The 21,951-nt window shown below is 46.9% G+C and overlaps 1 protein-coding gene across 3 annotated transcripts in view; it reads left to right on the plus strand.

The window, feature by feature from the left end:
- ACSL6 (acyl-CoA synthetase long chain family member 6) overlaps window positions 1-21,951 on the plus strand; it is a 58,252-nt gene that overhangs the window by 15,680 nt on the left and 20,621 nt on the right. For all 3 annotated transcript variants that reach the window (XM_083871788.1, XM_083871789.1, XM_083871790.1), the window contains exons 2-9: window positions 11,322-11,542; window positions 13,143-13,257; window positions 14,054-14,118; window positions 14,520-14,621; window positions 14,743-14,842; window positions 15,519-15,697; window positions 16,519-16,551; window positions 17,511-17,562. In XM_083871788.1, the coding sequence (XP_083727914.1) occupies window positions 11,322-11,542; window positions 13,143-13,257; window positions 14,054-14,118; window positions 14,520-14,621; window positions 14,743-14,842; window positions 15,519-15,697; window positions 16,519-16,551; window positions 17,511-17,562 (867 nt within the window). The remainder of the gene's footprint in view (window positions 1-11,321; window positions 11,543-13,142; window positions 13,258-14,053; window positions 14,119-14,519; window positions 14,622-14,742; window positions 14,843-15,518; window positions 15,698-16,518; window positions 16,552-17,510; window positions 17,563-21,951) is intronic.

A 21,951-nucleotide genomic window follows, 5' to 3' on the forward strand; every position in this document is an offset into this window, starting at 1 on the left:
GTGCCCTCCTCAAAAAACCTTCTGCACCTGGGCAGTGAGAGTGTCCCTAACGCTGTGACCCTTTCTGCAGTGACCGTTCTGGTTTTACTGACACCATGCAAGATAGAAACATCAAGCTGTGTTCCTTTAAAAGCACGGTGATACTCTCGTGCACACAGGAGATTATTTTGAGAAGCTCTGGCTCTTTGCAGGCAGCGTGTTTCAGTTCTGACTGGAGGCTACTGGCACAGGGCCCAGGCAGGCAGAGGGCACGGCAGGAGCCGGCAGGTCTGTGCAGTGGGTAGGGCTGCTGCATCACGCTGCTCCTGCCCTGACTGCTGCCCCTGCTGCTGTCCCCCACCTGCACTGGGAGGGGGGAGTTGCTTTCCTTTGGGTTTTTGGCACACGGCCTGCCTCTTTATTTTCTTGCCCCTTACTGCACTGCAAGGTTGCCAAATAAGCCTTGAACAACTTTCAAAGCTGCCTTCAGATTCTGGTTTGTTTTGGGATAAAACCTGGAGCTGATTCAGGCAGTCATGTGCACAGGGTCCGGATAAAACTCTGTTTTCTCCATGTGTACTTAACCTTCGGTATCCCCTCACTCCTTCCCATCTGTGCAGACAGGGTCCTTTAGAAAAGCACTACAACTACAGGACCAGGTTGGATGGAGTCCTGAGCAATCTGACCTCATAAGGGCATCTCTTCCCCTTGTGTGGGGGATGGCTGGATGATCTTCAATGTCTCTTCCAACCCATTTGTGATACCATGAACTTGCAGGACATTTTCTTGGTAATTAACCTGGTCTAATTATGGTCAGCTTACTCTGAAAGAGGGATACCACTGTATTTGTTATAGGTAGTGACACTACTGTTACTTTTCTGTAAGCTCTCATTTTTGATGCTATTTTCTTGTTTCAGTTTCTAGTGTGACAGTTGTAATGCGGTGTTCATGAGCATGTGTTTGACACAGAGCTGGCAGAGCCTTTCTGTCCTCTCTTTTTTCATATGGTTTTGCTTTAACTGCAGTAGCAGGTCAGTAAGTATTAGAGCTCTTCAAGCTGTACAATTGGCATAAAGAGAATTGCTCCTTATAATAATAAAGGCAGTGTTTAGCTATGATATGGCCCAAACTGTGAGGTCTCTCTCTACATCTGCAGCAGAAAATGAAAATCTGTGGTGTGATAATGCACAGGCAGCCTCCTGCAGACAGCAACAGGCCAAATTTCCAGGATCTTCGTGGCTGGAGACAATGCCAGCTGCAGTCTGGCCTGCTTAGCCCTGCTGTGAACACTTTGCTACATAACTGTTGATACTGCAGAAGGCAACACAAAATTGAAGCTTGACCAAGTAAGTGTTTTGGTGCAGTCTGAGCTGTCAGAGAGACAGTGCAGGTTAACAGCTGGCTTGGAAGCGGTATTCAAAACATTGCTGTTCTTCCCTATCCTCTGCAGGACTAACTCTGGACATGCCACTGTGTCATGTCTTAGGCATTATGGAAGATTTTCTGCTGTGAGCTTGTTTCGTTTTCTGTGTCACTTTGGATGAAGCACTGCCATGCTTGCCTGAATGCCATTGGCTGGCAGGATCCTCAGTGTTATTCAGAAACCACTTTATTCCGGTACTGCTGCCAAAAGAAACTGCAGCAATGAACCCAAAAAGGTTTGCAGCTGGATCAGTACCCCTGGACTGGTGCACAAATATTTGTGCTGATGCTTGGGAAAGGCAGGGTGGGTGTGGGAGTGATGGAAGGGGCAGATGTTCAGGAGGATTCCTTGCCCCTGGCAGGCCTGGAATACAGTGGGGCATCCCAGCCTCTGTGGGTTCCACCAAGGGGTGTGTGCTCCAGGCGGGGGTGGAGGTGGGTGTGTGGTGGGTCAAGGATCCATCAGGATGCCATCTGATCATGCCAGGTGGGGATTTGCTTGTAAAGTAACCACTTTTTCCAACACTATAGCAGGAAAGTTATTTCTGTGCCAACAGCTCTGTGCCCCAGTGGGGGTACAAGGCGAGGGGCCCCTCATGGCCCACTCCAAGGGTCATCCATCCCACCCTGCCAGAAGCCAGCAGGGATCAGACCTGTGCAGTTTGTGCATGCAGCAGGAGAGCAACCAAGGCCAGGGCTGTCCCTTCAACTGTCCCTATATCACTGTTACCAGTGTCACACAGTGACCCTCCAGATGCAGCCAAAGGCAGGGTGTGAATGGTCATGGAGAGCTGGGAACTGGCAGTGCAGGGAATTGCCTGCATGTGTGTCCTTGTCTGGCAGTGACCTGCTATGGGGACAGCAGAGCCAGGCCTCAACAGCCAGGGCAATGCAGGCTTGTGGTACCAGCTTCTTCCCTGCCTGGCATTGTACCCAAAATCTCCTTGCTTCCACACAGCCATGTGCTAGGGGCTTTGTAGAGTGAGATCCTCACAGAGGGCCTGGCTATGGCATGTTCATGTGGAGAGACTGAAAATGAGCCAGGCAGTGAGCTGAGGAGGGGAGTACATCCCACCTGGATGCACTGAAGGATAAGTCCCCTTGTGATCCCTGCACCTCTGCAATGCCCTGCACCTCTGCACTGACACTGCTGCAGAGCATTCAGTTGACTGGGGTTCTTAGCTGGACCAGGGCCTCTACAGACTGTAGTACTAAGGTTTATCTAAATTCAATATTTAAAGGCAAACATCAAAACTTTCCCTGGCAACAAGCCATCAAGCTCTTTGTCAAGCCAGCTGTCGGGGTGCAGGTCCCTTCTTCCTTTCCATTAACTGCTTCTCTTTGTACTCTGCCCCAGATAACTATTTTTATGCCATTCTTTAAGCTGTTTGTTTGCTGCCTGACACAGAGTATTCAGGAATCATATAGTATATGGGACAATCAACCATCAATGTCAGTAAAAAATACAAAAATCCAAAGCCCAACCCAACAAACCACATTCTTCACAAGAACCGAAGTTGACAATTACTTTGGGTACTTCTGGGAAGGGAGGAGCTTTGCAGATGTTCTGTGAGCAGAGTCCAGAACGAAGCCCCAGCCCTGCAAAAGCAGTCCCTGGATGCACTGTCAGGATCCAGCCCCGTGTGACAATGCCAGCAGCACATGGCACTTCAGCATGAGCCCAGGAAACATGTGCAGGGTTCACTGCCACCTGCAAGCTTTGCCATAAGGCTGAGTGGCAACTTCTCTCCTGCTTTAGTCACCTCAGTGGGATGCTCCTGTGGATTATGCTGCCTGTGAGGCAGGGAAGCAGACAGGGAGGGATCAGGCTCTGGTTTCTCCGGATGGAACTTTGCAGCCCTTGTGCTGATTTTGGCACAGTTGTGTGAACAGGCTCCAGAGAACTGAAGACAGCCAGAAAGCCCCACAATTTTGGTGGTTTGCTTTTCCTTCTGGCTGAGTTATGTTTTAGCTTGGAGGAATGGCCTGAGCTCACTTGGGGTGAGCACACAGAAGCTGCACGGGCATAAGGGGAACAAGATAAATATGATGAGGGGGATAGTGGGTGCAAAAATATCCCGTGTAGGTTTTGCCATCTGAACTCCATCTTCTGCAACCACAGGCTGAGGTGTTTAGCCTGGTCAATGAAAGAAACCTCATGACTGGCTCATGCTGGCGCTGGCTAACCTTTTAAGGATGTTTCAGCAGTTAGAGGAGCTTTTTTGTTACTGTGCCTTAGGCAGCTGATAGACTTCAGAGACAGCAGAGCTGTTGAGCTTTTCCCTTTTGGTAGGAAACTTGAAGTGCTTGCACTGGCTTCCTAATGCTTTGTTATCCAGAGGAGTGGCAGATTTGGACCAGATTCCCAGTCAGGGCTTTTCCATATGTGAGTCATAGTGGTTTCTGAGGGCTGCTACACTGCTCTGCTCAGGGATGCAAAACGTATTTTTAGACTGGTCCACGTTTGAGCTGTGCTGTGTGGGTGAAGAGGTGTGGGATGAGGGATTCATGAGGATTTGGTATCAGTGGATGTGGAGAGATGAGGACGAGTTGGTGGTCCGTACATGGCTCCGAGTAAGGGGCATTTCCAGACAGCTGGGGGCTGGATTTTTCTCTCTGAAAGATCTCAAATGTCTCTACATAGCACTGAATTATTTATTGAATAATTTCTCTAGGCAAGGGACCAATATGCTGTAGATATTTTAGATACTTTAAATACTTCTATTTGCGTGTGATTACTGGTCTCTTTCAGGACACTGAGCTCCTTGTAGCATTTTTCCCTTTTTAGTGGATGCTTGCAAAGATCTTGTGTTTTGCAAATACATTTCCCAGCAGTGCAGAGAAGGAGGGAACAGAGGCCAGTGCTGCTGCTCTGGTTGCTTGGAGATTCCCATCCTTTGTCTGTGCCCTATCTTTGGGGTTGGGGGTGATCAGGAAGGTGAATGGGAGCTGGAGGGTCAGCAAAGACCCTGAGCCAAGTGCTGTGATATGCTTTTAACTCTGTCCCTAGAAACAATGGGGAGATGTGGTGCCACGGTCACACCCAGACTATTAGTGCACCAGCTACTTAGAGTTTTTTAAAGAGTGAGATATTCCTACAGTAATGCTAGGAGCACATGGTTATTATGCAAATAGTGCTGTTAATCATCAGTCACCCAGAGCAGGGGGAGGTTCTAGATTTTATATATATTTTATATATATGCACATGCACACACAAGCATTTACATCCAGATATGCAGATATATAATTGCATGTGTGTAAATACCATATATCAATAGGACCCAGTACTTTAGCAGCCTTTTCTCTGAGACATTTTTTCTGTCCTGAGTGAAACTGCAGTCTCTCCAAAAAAAATAATACATCACCGGGCCAAGTTTATACCACAGCCCCAGCTGCATGCTGATGCTGAACTGGTCTCTTTCATCCATCCCTGTGCTCTCCCCACTCAGTCACCAGAGGACACAGGAAAGCACGGCTGGCCTCCTTGCCATGAAGTTTATTTCCCTTATTCTTCTCCTGCAGATCCAAGGCTTGACCTGGATGCAAAGCCTTTTTCCATTGTGGATAACTCTGCCTTGCTGAGTGGGAGGGAGGGCACTGGGAGAGGGTGAGTGGGAGGCAGGGGCATGGGGTCAGTCACTGATGGCCTTGCTGCAGCCCCACCTCTGCTCCCATGCCCCAGACCCTGAGTTTGGGGTGCGCTGAGCCCCCAGCTGACTCTGCTGGCACGAAAGCAATTTGAGCTGAAGAGGCTTAGGTACTATTGAAACCCTGTTCTTTAATAGTCATGTTGGCAAAAGGCCAGTTTCACAGATTGAATGGGTCTGATGCTCAAAGGAAAGGGAGAAGGATATTCTTTGCGAGTAAAAATAGAATATAAAAGTTATAAACTGCTTTTATAACATTTCTTGATCATGGGGTGCTTCTCTAGTCTCTGCTCCCCAGAGAAGTGCCACAGGCTCTCAGGCACCATGTGCCTGTCCTCACTTATTTGCTATCCATCACCTCTTACATTGCCTGAGCACTGACATAATAATCCAAATTAACAAATTTTATCTCTAAATCAGTTCCTTTCTTTCCCCCTCTTTTTTTTCCCCCTTCCCAATTCATTGAGTTATAGTGGAACCACAGTCAACTATGCCTTGGCTTTGAGTCCTCTATTGTTATTTAACCCTGCAAAGAATGGTGTGATCTAAGTAAAACACAGTAATTGTGGTCGTGCCCTGGAGAGGCAATTATTTTGCTCAGTGGGTAAATTTAGGCACCAGTAAGAGTTCAGTTTGGTCTTGTTTTGGTAGGTAGGGGGCATTTTTTAAATTGAAAACACAGTTTTTATGAAAATGCGCTGTCCCAAAAATCAAAGCAGTGATACATCACGTGGAGGCTGTGGGAGATGGCTTAGGGTGATGTGTCTGAAGGTGAGGGACATTAAATGGAGAAAAGTGAGGTAGGTCACTTTAGAGGAGCAAAAGCAGGTATCATTTCAGAAAGTTTTAAGTAGTATTAGCCTTGGCTTGATCAATAATCCTGGTAATTGCTGAATCCCATGTGTGGCTGATTAACTCTTGCTGAGTACAGAGGGTCCCTTTACATGCACCCAGGTATGTGTGGTGGGTCAGGGCTGGGGGTCACCCCTGGCCAGGCTGCTCTGGAGGGATACAGGACAAGCAGTGAAATGTTTTGGGTCACTGTTTTGGTGATGTGTTTATACCACAATTGCATATGTGGGACAGAAGCTGTTAGGTGTCCTGCAAAACTATGTGAGCCTAGTATTGCTTGTCTCCTGCTTCATTTTGGGGCTTCTTACTGGATTTCCAGTGATTCTTTCATAGTTTCAGATACTTCTGGTGTTCCTATTTTCCCCTTTACGTTTATCACACCCTTTACTCTTTCTCAAGCAGTTTGCAAGCTTGCAGACTGCCTGGCTTCCTGTCTCACAGCAGGGAATTGTTCTGTGAGGTTTTCAGTAGCTCTCTGTAATGCCCAACAAATACATAATGGCATTTTCTCTCTGTAATTAACACTGGCTTTGTCTTGCTGTAAAGTGTGGCGTTACCATTTCCATAAACACCATAGTGTAAAATTATTAAAACAGAATAAATAGATCTCATCTCCAGCTAGTTGAAAATGGAAAGGTGGCCAAGTGCCATGAGTTTTCCAACTCTTCCTGTTTAAGTAAAACAAATGAGAAAAAACCTGCAGGCTTGGATTAAACTGGGTGTTGCATTTGTGGCTGAGGCACAGCAGAGTCTGTGGTAGGAGATCTCATTAGATCACTTTTTCCCATAAAATCCAGAGAAATATGAGCCCAGCCTGCTGCAGAGTGGTCGGTGTCCCCCTTCCTCACCTGAGCCCAACCCACACTGGCTTCAGGATGAGAACTGAAGACTCATCCAGCTTCTCATCCTCTGTGCCCACACAGGGAAAACTCGTGAAGCTGCAGAGCAGAGGCTGACTTGGCATCGCCTCTCTGGTTTTAATTACAGCAGTGATTAGAAATTCAAAGCCTGTGGTGTCCCAGGAGCTCCCTGGCCAAGTAGCAGAAGGTCAGAGGTACCTGAGCTGCATTTAATAGCAGAGGCTTCTCCCAGGGTTGATGTCCCACAGCATGCCTACATGGAGTTTGAGGAAAAAGGAAAAATAAAAATGATTATACTCTGCAAGCAATACACAACATCCCCCCTCTGCCTGCATGGCTGTGGCATCCTCTTGTGCATGTTTTCATAAAGATGTTAATTATTGCAACGGCTTTCATTTAAATAAACAAATGGTTTTCAGTGATGCAGTGTGATTTATAACTTTATGTGCCCCTGGGAATGCTGATGCTCCCTTTCCCCTTGGCAAATGGAAACTCTCTTGTAGTGACATGGTCATGATTTGAGTGCCATTCTTGATTTGAATCCCTATTGCCAAGTCCCCTGAGCCCTCAGTACAGAGCACCAGGCATGTTTTTTTGTTCTGCACAGGAAGGTGACAGAGAGTGGTCCAAGTTTTGCTGGATGCTTCTTTGTGCAAATCTTCTGTCACTGACCCCATTTCAGGAAAACAACTATAAATCTCAGGGTCTGGGCTCTGCAGAACTGAACATGAGAAAAGAGTTCAAAAAGCTTGTGCTGTTTCACTGGAGTGAAACACTACTAAATCTGCCTGTCTATATTGAGATGTTTTGGATCCTGTAAATTCTGTTTCCTCAGTGAAATGAGTGAGCAGCCAGTGCCGTAGCCAAGGACACGGATCCTTGGTGACTGCAGGATATTCCAGCTTGCTCTGAGAGAAGTGGAGGGTCTGTGGGCTCTGAGCCATTGCATGTCACTGGTTCTGCTTTGTAGTTCCCCACTGCAAACAGTTAATTCTCTCAGACATATTGAAAAGCTGCTTATTTGGGTTTGGTTTTGTTCTATGAAGTCTAATGTAAATAGCCTTTCTTGGGGCTTGAATAAAGGGATGGTGATGGGACACTTTGCCCATTTCCAGGATGGAAATGAATCAGCTGCCTCTTCCCCATCCCACTGCAGGGGGGCAGGAGGATATGGATGCCCCAAGAGGAGTTGTTCTTCCCAAGCAGGCACTGATGGAATGGTAGGAAGGATGTGATTGCGTGGCTGCACAGGACCAGTAAAATTTTAATTGCATTAGGCATACACCAGTATCTGAGGCTGTTCCCACACTGGCTTATATCACTGGACTCCATTGACTGGAGTTACAGAATCACTTCCAGCAGAAAAAGATCAAAACTAAATCGTACAAGAGAGCCATTTGTTACCAAAATAAATAAATAAGCCCTGTTCTGGGGGTGATTGCTGTGAACACAGGCTGGTGGATGACCTGGAGCCCAGTGTAACTGCTGGTTGCCCCAAGGCTGCAGAAGCCCTGCTCAGCCCAGATCCACGCTGGGAAGTTCCCTTGTGCCAGGCACCCTCAGCTCTTACCCATGGCTGTGCTCTCTTGGCATTTCTCCAGCCCTTCTTCCTTCCTTCGCTCAAACCACTTTTTTCTGTCCTTCCTTGCATATTTGTTTCTCTTCTCTTTGCCATGGGAATATTTTAGAAATCCGGAGCTGTGAAGTGCCATTTGGAATAAATGGAAATGTCAGCATTTCCATGTCCCACATGCATGGGTGCTGTGCTCTGCTCACTGGCACTCAGGACTGCTTGTTTGTGGGGAACATAAACTGCAGCAGGCTGGTAGATCCACCTCAGGCAACAGCAATGGGGCCAAGAGGTACTGGAAATGGGGCACAAAGGTAACAGAAATGTAGAGAAGGGGTGTGGAGAACATCCTGCTGCTGATCCTGGGCCTGAGGTGACAGCAGCAGCTGCTTGCTGTGCACTCTGGAATGTAATGCTGCCTTGCTGGTGGGTAACCCAGCCCAACTGTGCTGGGTTTAAATTGCTATTATTTATTTTCCTGATCACATGAGAAATGTACTCCTAGAGCATGTGGCCATGAGGTGCTCAGTTGCTTGTCTTGAGTCGTCAGAGGAGGCTGTGATCCAGGTACTCCTGACCCCTCTTTCTCTAGGTATAGGCAGGGGGTGAGGCAGTTCTCTCTGATCATCCCAAATACACCTGGGCCCCTTTCCTGGCCACCATCCCAGGGCAGGTTGGCAGCTCTGAGCAGATCAAGCATGGACTCATCAAGAATCACTTTGGGGTGCAAAACCCAGGATTAACTATTGCAAAAGGCAACTTGTGAGACCTCTACAGTGCCAAAATGAATAGTGCCAAAATGAATGTGAACAGAAATTGCAGCCCTGACTCTCCTGATCCTTCTGTTGATGCTGTGAGCTCTAGGTGTCTGTGGATGCCCATGACCCAGACAGATGTAAAGGCCTGGTCCTGCTTCCACCCAGGCAACCCCTGCAGCTGAACAGGGCAGAAGTAGGAGAGAAGCATTTGGCTGTAGCCAAGAATTCCCCCATGGTAGTGCTGTTCCCACCCTTCCCTGCTTTCCACTTTCAACTTAACTGTGTAGATGGATACAAAACAGCACTTACAGGCTGCTGTTGGGGGAGTAATTCCCAGGATTTCAGTGTAACCAGCAAATTGGGTGGCTGCTTTTGATGGGACAGGCTGTTTCTGGGAGCAGACAGTCTTAATTGGGACTTGCTGAAATGCTTTTGCACAAATAGGCAATTCATTAGTCAATTAATAGCTCCCTTGCTAAGCTCTCCCAGTTTTTGTAGTAAAAGTGTGTTTGTCAGGCTACTTTTCATGGTCTGGTGTCAAGAAATACTGAGGGGAGAAATCAGTACTCTGTCTCGTTCATAGAATCATTTTATCCCAGAATGGTTTGGTTTGAAAGGGACCCTAAAGCTCATCCAGTTTCAACTGCCCTGCCATGACCAGGGACTCCTTCCATTATACCAGGTTCATCCAAGCTCCATCCAGCCTGTCCTTGAACACTTTCAGGGATGGGGCATCCACAGCTTCAGCTGGGCCAGTGCTTCACCATCCTCACAGTTCATCCTATATCACTGCAGTCACATAATCAGTATTTTATCATGTGTGGAGATTTCTGAAAAGATCTCAGGAGAAAATTGCCTCCTTGTGCGGGTATTTCCCACAAATACCTACTTGTGTGGGTATTTCCCAGTAACATCATCTGGGTGTGATTATTGGAGGGGTTCAACTGTTCTTAAAGAGGCTGGTTGTGATCCCAGAGGGTTTGCACGGTCAGGAGCTCTCTGGGAGCAGAGGTGACTGTGGGATGTTGGGCCAGGGCCCTGAACATGGGCTTTGTGTCACTGTCCCCTTGCTGCTGCCCTTACCATTTCATAATCCAAAAGTGAGTGAGGTTAATTGTTTGTTATGTTGGTTTTTTCTCTTGTGCAAATTTAAAAACCTTCTCCAGAGCCTTGTGCAAGGGGTGCCCCCCTGTTCACCACCTGGCCTGTGCCAGCTCCAATGCTCACTTGGCACAAACACAGAAGGCTACTAGAGGATAGTCCTGACCCTCAGGACTTCAGGATAGTGCAGCCCAGACACTGTTCCCAGGAGAAAAATAGCAGGTTTGTGTTAGTGGTGTTGTTGTGTGGGAAGTCCTGGCCCCCTCATGGAAGTGAAGCCATGTAACTCCACAAGCTGGAGCAAGGCCAGAGGGCAAGAGGGAAGGGGCTGCCTGGGCTCATGTGGCTGAAAAACTTTTTTAAGACCTTGACTCTTGTAAAATTATAAATAGAGCTGTGGGAAACCTTAACTGTTTGGATTCCCCTGGGGCAGCACCTGCTTGGCTCATCCCTCAGAGGGCTGGCCAACACTGGAGACTCCCCAGTGAGGAGCTGATACGGGGCTGTCCCTGTAAACAGGAGTTATTTAAAATGTTCCTGGTGTACTCAACATCCAAACACGAGTCCCCTGAGGACAGCCTGACCTCTTACTCTGGAGCAGTGAGCCACCTGCCTCGCTCTTTCTCTCTGGTGGCTGTTTCTGTATGTGCAAAAGGGAAAAAAAGACAAGGCAACCTGGTATGGCAGAGTCTAGATTGTTGCCTGATCCACAGTGTGACCTTGCTCCTAGGAGCAGCTCCCACTCTGTGAGCCCGGCACAACTGTCTGTGCAGGGAAGGCAGAGAAAGCTCCTGACAGCACCGAGGGGTCATCACTGGATCCCAGAGCTTGTTCTAGCATCTCTTCCTCCAGATAACTGCATCTGTGCATTGGTACTTGGCTGTGCTTAGGGAGTGAGCTGTCTGTTCCTGCTCACCCTGCTGTGGATGTTTCCTCCTTTCTTCCATCTCTTCCACAGATGCTGTTTTTCTCAGTTGGGCTGGCTATGGGCAGGCAGCCCCAGGGCTCAGCAGAGCAGGCTGTCTGTGACAGCTGATGAGGCAAAGTCTCTCCCCTTCCCAGAGCCCCACGCTGCCTCTGCCCACCCGCACCTGCCCTCCCCCGACCTGACCCCTCCTTGTGGCTGTTGCAGAGTTTGCCGTGTCGCTGGTGGAGAAGATGCAGGCTCAGGAGATCCTGCGGAGCCTGCGGCTGCCCGAGTTCGATGACCTCAGCCAGTTCTTCCGCAACCTGCCGGCCACGGCTCTGGTGGGCATCGGTGCCTTTGCCGCCGTGGTCGCCTACTGGTTCGCCAGCCGGCCCCGCGCCGTGAAGCCGCCCTGCGACCTGCGCATGCAGTCCGAGGAGGTCGAGGTGAGCCCAGGGCAACCCCCGCTGGCTTTCCCTGAGATCTGCGTGCCTGGGAGTCATGGAATGACATGTGTCAGGTTTGAGTTGCAAGGGAATTTGAAGATCATCTCATTCCAGCCTCCTGCCCTGGGTACTAGACCAGGTTGCTCCAAGCTCCATCCAGCCTGGCCTTTAACACTTGCAGGGATGGGGCAGCCACAGCTTCTCTGAGCAACCTGTGCCAGGGCCTCACCACCTTCACAGGGGAGAATTTCTTTCTAACATCTAATTTAAACCTACTTTATTTCGGTGTGAAACCAGACCTCTTGTTCTGTCAGTATGTGCCCTTGTAAAAAGTCTCTTTCCAGCTCTCTTGTAGGCCCCCTTCATTAAGGTCTTCCCAGTGCCTTCTGTTCTTCAGGCTGAACAGCCCCAACTCTCTCAGCATTTCCTCATAGGGTAAATGTCCCATCCCTCTAATCACCATCATGGCCTGCTCTGGACTAGTTTCTACAGATCTATGTCCACAGGGGATGCCAGGAAGTCTTTGTTGTTGTTATTTTCGCAATTCCCCAACCTCATCCTGAAATCAACCATATTCCAGGGATCGCTTCATCCCTTAATTCACCCTTTTCTGTAAACTAGAAAAACTAGACGACAGCATGTTATTCTCTTAGATTTTCAGTAAAATTTTGGTCTTAGCTTTGCTTAACCATCCATGGCCAAAAATTAGGGGCACTGCCATTGGATGGAGAAACAACTGAAATGCAACAGCTGATGAGACAAGATCACCTGTCACTCTTCATGTGTGCCCATTGCTGAGTTGGGTGCTGCAAACTTGGTAACAGTAAGAAAAAGTAAACCTGAATCCATGCTTAGAGGCTGAGGAGATATTGTTATACTTGCAAAAGGCTTTAATGATGCAGCTCTGTTTTAAAGAACAGAAATATTTCTGAATATTGTCTCCGCTTATTTTAATATACGAAAGTGGGATGAGAATTTTTAAAGCCTTTTGTGATGTTCCCTCTAAGACATCATTGTCTTTAATTCCAACAGCTTTTTAAAAAGGTGGGAGGAATTTACATTTTTCAAGATAGTTTTTCCCTGTGGTTAGGGCTTTAGTTAGACTTTTTTCTGGCTCCCAGTGCAGTCCTGGTTTGGTCATTCTCACCCTGGTTACTCACTCCTAAAACACCTCTGCTGAGCTCATGGCAATGGGGGCTGGCCTCTGCCTTAGTGTGTCCTTCATGCTGGCCTGGATATCCTTGTGGAGGTGCTCAGGGTGCTAGTCCTGGAGACCTGTGGAGCCCAGAGCAGTTGCTTCCCCCAGCACATCCCCACTCCATTACTTCCAGATCCGTAATTCCTTATTAAATTCCCTAGGGAAACATCAGTGATCTCAGTGACAATAAGCTGGGTCAAGTGCTCCTCTGTGACCAGAGGACTCTCTGTATCCCTGAAGTCAATGTCCCCCCTCTCACATCCCTTTGGGTCTTGGGGCAGGTGGCGGTCACAGAGGCCTTGCTGGCATTTGGGGAGCTCTTTATGGTGGGAGTTTCCCCATTTCCCACCCCCTGAGCAGTGCTGATGGGTGTGTCCCCTCATGTCACCTCACACCACACAGGGCCTGGCTGGGGCGCGCCGCTCGGTGATCGGGGACAGCCCACAGCTGCTGACGCACTACTACGATGATGCCAGGACCATGTACGAGGTCTTCAGGAGAGGATTCAGCATCTCTGGTGAGAGCACAGTGGTGAGGAGGCCTGGGAGCAGAAGGTGGGAGAGGTGGGGACCATGTTATGCAGATGTTCTTACCCCATGGTCAGTGGTGTCATCACAGAGCTCTCAAACACTTGAGAGATGTCACTTCCCACTCCAAAAAGCCATGATGACTCTTCCCTGCTTTATCATAACTATTTCTGTGTCCCCTGTTTATGGTGTCCTTCCTCATAGGATACAACGTCATGGTCAGATTATTATTTTTGATACCATAAAAGACCCCAGTGGAATGGCACATATTCTGCCCTGCAAGACAGGGGTAAATAAAGGACTCAGTAGGTATTTGGAGGAATGGATTTCTACTAATGGTACCATTAGCAAATTATTCAAAGATTTCAAATTTTCGTCTGGTCATGCACTGCTCAGTGTTGTCACCTTCCTCTAGAGTAGGCTGGGCTAAATATAGTAGTTTTCACCTTTTTAATTCAAAAGGCAGTGCAGGTAGTGGGAGCTGGTGTTTGGGATGAGTGTCCTTATCAGACACTAATGCTTATGTGTCCTTTGAGGAAGTGTCTTTTAATGAGGCTGTTTGGGGCAAACCGCTGCTTTTAGTGGGGAGGACTGAAGCCTTTTCGGGGGATCCCAGCAGCTCATCTCCCATCAGATACACTTACGTATGTAATTTCCTGGAGATTGCTGTGAGAACCAACCCAGTAACTACAGATTTACTCCTGGAGGTCTCCCCACATCCTGGCCTCGTGTGTTAACTCCTGGCACTGCCCCCCATTACTCATCATCTCTGCTTGTGTCTTTCAGAGAATGGCCCCTGCCTGGGGTTCAGGAAGCCCAAGCAGCCCTACCAGTGGCTGTCCTACAAGGAGGTGAGCTGGAGGTGACACCCATGTGCATCCTCTTTCCCTGTCCAGCACAGGAAAGGATATTGGGGTGCCTGCATATTAGACCAGGAGGTTGTTCATGCACCGTGTGATGCTTCCTGATGTCCCCAGCCAGGCACATCCAGGAGTTACAATGGTGTGTCAGCTTTCAGGGCTGGCTCCATGCCATGAGCCCACTCCTGAAAGAAGCACTGATGCATTCTGGAGCCGTGGGGATACGCTGACCTCATCAACTGCTAGTCAGCTAATGATGGCTCATGATAACATCAAAATTGGACTTTTAGATAGGAAATACAATAATTTGAGAGCCTCCCTGTAAGTCTTTGCTTAATTTGGTATTGTTTATATTCCTCTTTTTGATGTATTTTTTCCTCTCCAAATTCCAGGTGGCTGAAAGAGCAGAAGCTCTGGGTTCAGGCCTTTTGCAGCAGGGCTGCAAGCCATCCACAAAGCAGTTCATTGGTGTCTTTGCTCAAAACCGTCCAGAGGTGAGATTTTATGTCCAATGTGATACTGTGTTAATAATGCTCCAACCCTCCCAGCTTGTTCTCAAGTTATATCTACTGTCATGGCCCCTTCTCACCTTTGTGCTTCCATGTTCTCCTGCAGTGGATCATCTCTGAGCTGGCTTGCTACACCTATTCCATGGTGGTGGTTCCCCTGTATGACACCTTGGGTCCTGGAGCCATTCGGTACATTGTCAACACAGGTAAAATAAAAACTGATGTCATCCTCTCAGTTTTGTTGCTCAGAATGGTTCATTCTCTGCTTCTAAAAGACAGATGATCAGAATCCTAGAATGGTTTGGGTTGGAAGGGACCTTGAAGCTTATCTGGTTCCAACTCCTCTTCATGGGCAGGGACACGTTTCACTTGACCAGGCTGCTTCAAGCCTTATCCGGCCTGGCTGTGAACACTTCCAGGGGTGGGGCACTGTGATTATACTTGCTGAGTGTCTTGAATTCATTTAGAGAGGTTTCTGAGGAGCCATGTGTCCCTGTGCTGCCTCTGTGCATATTCCACATGCCCAGTTATGTATAGCCAGGGATAAGGGCTGCTCTGGATGTGGGAATTACTCCATGGCCACCCACTCCTGTGCTGCTTGATATTTTGTCTTCTAGATTTTTTAATCCATGTGGGGCCCAATTTTAATATTTTGAACTGAATCCCAGAATAATCGTAAATGTCAGCTACAGCTTTGGCATTGATTTAAGTTAGCTAAGATTGCATTTTTTCCTCATTTTTCAAGAGAAGCATGTGTTGTATGCTGCGATTTCTGGTGTAGCTTGGAGTGACTATCAGAACTGATATAGTGTTAGCTATGAGCCAGTCTTGCATTAAAAAAAGATTTACTGCAAGCAGCTTGTTTGGCTGTTTTTCTTGCAGCTGAGATTTCCACGGTCATTTGTGACAAGCCTGAAAAAGCCAAGATACTCCTTGACCATGTGGAGAGGAGAGAAACCCCAGGCCTGAGCTCCATCATCCTGATGGACCCATTTGAGAACGAGCTGGCAGAGAGAGGGAAGCGCTGTGGGGTCCGCATCCAGACCATGCAGGAGGTGGAGGTCAGTTTAGTCTCCCTCTCCTTTTACTTTTTTTTTTTTGTAATATCTGTAAAAAGACAGTACATTGTACAGAGACTTGTGAATTGCGTGCCAGGTTCAGTGTCTGGAGAGCACAAAAGAGCAGCTTGTGCCTGATAATACTGATGCCTCTTGGTGTTACTCCTTGTTGATTGCAGAGCCGACATTTCAATTTTTTATCCTTACATGCGCTATCAGCTGCTATTTAAGCATGGGAAGGGAGTTGTTATTTGTGACACTGTGATACAATGTTACTAATAAGTAAAACTTTACAAAAGAAAGGCCTTGGAAAAATCATGGCTCAGGCCTGTTACCTTGGCTAAGTGGAAAAGCACTGTGGGAAAGAGACTCAGCTGAATTAATGGTAGGAAAACAAGTTAAGTAACCATCAGGTATTCACATAGTGGTGTAAGTGGTTGGTTGAATTATGTTTGTTGTGCTTTAAAACTATGTAACTGATAATGGGCTAACTGCTTAAAAAGGCCTGGTTTTTACAATAAAGGGCTCCCATTTGCACCTGCCTGGGGACTCTGCATCACTACAGACCCACAGAACACATTGCATGTAAGCCTACTGCCTCACACTTGTTTGAAACACCCTGGATGCTGCCCAACCAACCCAAATACTATTTGAAATCCAAGGAAGGCAGTTAAGGCAAGAAACTCAGAATAATGAAGATGGCCTCAGTACCAGCTAGGAATTTGTCTGCTTTAGCTCACACTCTCCCTTAGTGGTCTGCAGATTATTAACAAGTGGGTTACACTGCAGGAATTAAAGTGGAAATCACTTCTATTCTCTTCCAGGACTGTGGCCGTGAGAGTCGACATGTGCCTGTGGTGAGTGTTGGCACATTGCTTTTCTCTCTTACAACTGCAGCAGAAGGGACTTTAAAGCTCAACCTCCTGTCATGGGCAGGGACATCTTCCATGGGTGCTTGGTTGCTCCAAGTCCTGCCCAATCTGGCCTTGAACATTTTCAGGAATGGGTCAGCCACAGCTTCTCTGGGCAACCTGTGCCAGGGCTTCACCACCCCCATGGGGAACAATGTGCAGTATTTGCTTTATTCCCTCTACCTGGAACACTTAATTGAGGTAGCTCATCCTGCTATGAACATGTTAATGGGGTAGTAATTAAATGCCATTGCTAAGATACCCTAATTCCACTACCTTACCCTGGAGGCACTGGGGTGAAGGAAACACCTTCACTTTCTGCTGGGACTTCTATAGTTCAGAAACACTATTTGGCAGTATTTATATGGGATATTTTGGGAAAATTACTTTGATATTTTTTCACTGGCTGCTCATATTTGTACAAAACTCTCAAAAGCAGCTTCTGATATTCAAGCTGTTTATTTAGTCATTTGTGACCCAAAACAGTGCACGTATGGGGTGGTGCTGAGAATACAGAGATGCTGCTGAAAATGGGAATAATCAGCAGCTTTGGAATCTTGTCCCCTGTTGTGGAGTTCTTTTCAGAACTGATCTGGAAATTGATGAATTATCTCAAGTTGTCTCACACATCTACAGATATAGACGGTGACTTGGAAAACACTAACTGTGAGACAAACACTAAAGCGTGCCCTTAGTGCAGCTGTAGCATAGCATAGAGGGAGGAAGAGAATCTGCATCAGCTGAAGAAACCTGGTTATATATGCTGAGGGGAATTATAGCTTTTTATGTCAGAGCAAAAACGTAATTGGTTTGATCTTTAGGTTTCTACAATGCCAACAGTCTCTACCAGTGACATGTCTGCATTTGACTGATGTGATTTTCTTAACTTCCTTTTGTGTTTCTAGCCTCCCCGACCAGAAGATCTGTCAATTGTCTGTTTTACTAGTGGCACTACAGGTAAAAGAGGCATTTTAATCTTGGAATGTTAGAATATCTTACAAAATTAATTATTAATCCCACCTCAATACAGGCAAACTTGCTTTATACTGATATGGCACTGATATTTCTAGGCATTTTTAGTATTTAAGAATATGTAGGTTTCTATACTTCTGTAGATTGCAAATTAAAAAAAAAACAATATATTTATTTTTCATTTGAATTCTCTGACATACACTTGGGCAGTAAGATTTTCCAGTTTCCAGTTTCCTGAAAATCCACCCATGTGTCTGATTCCCATTTTGCTGTGTCGTTGTGAAGCACTTGGTTGATTGGTATCTATCTTTTGCAAGTGTTTAGAAAAACACCTCAAACCCTAAAATGTGGTTCCACAGCTTTCTGTTCTCTGTATTCTAAGCACATTGATGTCTCCAGCCTCACCAAGGTCCTTGTCACCTCTGTCTCCTCTTCTTGTGTGTTGCTCATGACACCAACTGCTGGGGAGGTTCAGGATGAGCCTGGGCAGCTCATGGTGCTGGGACTCGTGTGCTGCAGGCCTCTTCTTGGAGAAAATAATGTTCCTGCCTGTTATTAGCAAAGGCAGTGCTTTCTCCTTTCTCCAGACCCTGGTCTTCATCAGCTTGCAGGAATTTCCTACTCTTGAGAGCTCAGCCTGTGTAACATCTCCCTGAAAGCTGTATGGGCAGATGCACAAGGCATCACTGCTTGGGAAACTGCTTTTACACTTGCCTGTGGAGAAGGTTCATGTTCCAGGGACTGCTGGAGCAGCTCTTCAGATCCACCTGTGCTCTTGGGACTGCCTACTGCTTGGTCCTACACCAAAGCATCCTCAGTTTGGTCTCAGCAGAAGATGCTGGGAGCTGCTGGTACTTCTCAGATGGCGGGTCAGGCTGAGCACGAGGGAACACCTTCATCCTTCACCTCCCAGAGAAGACTTGTGCTTCAGACCAGGTAGGCAAGTGCTGGATCACCTCCAAGTATGGGCTCAAGATGTATTAAAAGGGTTTGGGTATTTTACCTTCATGCATGATCCTTAGTTTTGAGCTCTGCACTTCAAAGCACTGAGGGAAAGGAGCCTGTGACTCTGCTCTGTTCCAACACTGGGAATTCCTAAATGGAAAGACTGAACTCAGTGCTGGACATGAACATTACGGCCATGTACAGAGTGAGTGCAAGGTGGCTGGGCAGAAATGGGAGCAGCAGGAAACTGAAGGAGCCATGCCATGGATACAGCAGGGCACAGTGTCTTTGTGTGGATGTTCAAGTGCAGAGTAATTTTTTTTCAAGTCACGTTATTGTTGATATTTTTATTTTTAAATAAAAAATTCTGCATAGACATTCTTTTTTTTTTATTTGCAGATGCAATCATGGGCCAGTTTCTTATTTTGTGCTTTTCTTAGAAACATTCCCAGTTACAGAAATAGCACAACCAGGAAGTTAATTTCCTTTCTCCCATCCAAACCAGAGATTTCCAATTTTGCAAATCATCTCAAACTGAACTCTCTCATAACAATACTTTGTGGTGCATGAGCCCATCCTCTGCTGCTGCAGGACTTTGCACATCACTCTTTGCCTTTTCCAGAGGTTGCATCAACACTCTGGTCTGTTTTCAACGTTGTGCTTTGATGTAAGGGTTTTATATAGCCCATGTAATTTTTAGTGACTAAATTTAGAATTTTCTTCCAAAGGATATGTTCTCTAGGGCTTTTCCAATTCCAAAGGGCATTTAAATATTTTTGTATGGTGTGAAAAAATCTCAGCTGAAAATTGTAGAATTGGAAAGAATTATTCTCCAGGAGAAGACTTTAACACTTGTTTTATTTGATAGGACCAGATGCCCCAGTGCCTCCCCAGGGAGAAAAGAGAGGCTGAGGTTGCTGATCTTGGATGACAAGACCAACTTCCATGGTTGTGCCAAGAACCCATCAGCGCTTGGGAATGGGCCAAAGGCACATAGATATCCCCAAACTGTCAGGATACAAATTTTCATGTTGGCTACTCCAGGGAAATCAACTGTCATTCCCTCAAGGATCCACTGGTAACCAGATGGATAAAAATTGCTTCCCAGTGGTTTCTCCCAGCCTAGAAGTACATGTTCCTTTTTGCCAGAGCTCCCCAGGGGAGGAAAGTGCTTGCATCCCAGAAAACTGATGGATTACATCATCAGATTAGTGCTGGAGCACTTGAAAGACCCATTTGGCAATGTGGAAAAGGTTCTTCTATTCTTTTAAACGTTCTACTATTGCTTATAAGAACTGTCAAACAAGCCTGGCACCAAGATAAGGAGGAATTGACATTCCTTGGCTATTAACGGATTGCAAGGTATCCATTCTGTAACAGGACAGTCACTGGGTCTGTCTTTGTGAGGAAATTCAAACAAGAACAGTGTTACAGAAATGGCATTGATTTTTTAAAAACAAAAGCAGCATCCCTGCCAACCTTCTTCTCTCGAAGTGGTAATTCTGGGAAAGGGCTCCTTTTGCTAGGTTAACTCTTAGAACTACTGAGGAAGGTTAAAGTTTACAGGAGTCCCCCAACCCAGCAGCTGTCCCATAAAAGCATGGCTTGTTCTGGATTTCTCCTGATGGGAGGCTCTCCTGGCTCCAGCACTGCTGCTCTGCTTAGACACCATTCTCACTGCAGCCTGTCCAGGATGTTGAGCCCTTGTGAGAGGGATGCAGAGGAAGGAGTCAGGATGTTGATGCTGCTTCCAGGCATGGCAGAGATACTGAATCTGCGTTCAGGTCAGAGGTGGAGTGAGTAAATGAGTCAAACATCTGAGAAATCTTATAGAATCATGGAATAGTTTGGCTTGGAAGAGACCTTTAAAGCATGTCTAGTTCCAATTCCCAGCCATAGCAAGGGGCACTTCCACTTAGACTGGTTTTGCTCCAAGCCCTACCCAGCCTGGCACTGAACACTTGAAATCCTCCAGAAAACAAGTCTGAAGAATTTTCTGAAGGCGCAGAGACCAGATGTGTGCCAGAGGGCACACAGTGAGTTTTGAGTTTCTAAACCAGTACTGAGCACATCCTCTCCACTGGTGCCTGAGCTGTGCAATGCTGGAGGAGCACAGCTGCTTCTAGAACTGCAGGGGCTGAGCACACATGTTTGGCTGGACACAACTCAATAACACAAGTGATTTTTGAATTGTCGATACAACTGACACCTGTTCATGGACTTTTCTTGGAGCCTGGATTCATTCACGCACCCAGCTGTGAAAATAACCTGCCAGGCTGATTTGGCATCTGTGAGCCTGCTGGTTCAACATGATAGGATGGGAATGCCTGTGCCTGGCAAAGCTGTCAGCATCACCCCTGAGCTTTGGATGAGACCAAACCAGCCTCCTGTGCACCATGTTCATCTGCAAGTGTTTGCGACTGAATTACTCAAGGCACTTGGAACAGCAAATAGGGATTTTCAGTGTAATATATTGTGTTAAAAATGTCCTGCTCTATTGCAATAAATGTATGCAACAATTGCTATTGCTGTTTGTGCCTGCCTTTAATTATTTGGGAGATTGAGTAGGAGTGATGGTGATGGTGGTGTGCTGGCAGGGCAAAGGGCTGAGTGTGCCCATGTCTGTGCCCATGCTCAAACTGTTCTGAAATGAGAGGATTAAACATACTTTCCTGTGTTGAAACATATTCACAAAGCACCACAGCCTTCCTAATCTGAGGAAGGCAGAATGAAATTCTGGCTGATTTATGATTTTGTTACATTACCTGCAGGAGCTTTGCCAGGCTGCTCATGCCCACTGTGGTGGGGACACTCTGGGCACCTGCAGGTAAAGCTCCTCTGATCTGCCTTCACATGGAGCAGCAGAACCTACGTGGCAGTGGTGTGATGGAATTAAAACAATCTGCTTAAAAACATGGTGGAGAAAAAGAGGCTGGCCCCATAAGCTTTATTTGAGCTGAGCTACACCTTCCTTTCACAAGTAAAGCCTTGGAGGGTGATGAAAAGGGACAGTGCTGTGACAGGAGGACGTGCAGAGTCCTCTATGTCACTTTTCTGTGAACATGGAGGATCCAGCCTGTGTATTTGCTGCTTAACAAACACTGTGTTTTGGTGTCCAGATATGAAATGCAAGAGGTGTACCATGGTCAGCAGAGAAAATAATGTAAAAAGGCAAATTTTGATGGTGCTGAGGTGCCTGCTGGTGGTGGATGAAATGCTGCAGGGACAGTGCCCAGCTCTGGAACACAACACAGGGGCTTTGCTGGCTCCCTAATGGGTTTAGAGCTGTCTTCAAGACACCTCTGCTGCTGATACTATTCATGACTTCCCATAATTGCAGTCTCAAGGAGTCTTGTAGCCTGAATTTTACCTGAACTGCTCTCTGCATTTTTCATGTTATCCAGACTACTGGCTAAGTAAGAGTATAAC

This window comes from Zosterops lateralis (genome assembly GCF_965231275.1).
Source record: "Zosterops lateralis genome assembly, chromosome: 14".
NCBI lineage: Eukaryota > Metazoa > Chordata > Aves > Passeriformes > Zosteropidae > Zosterops > Zosterops lateralis.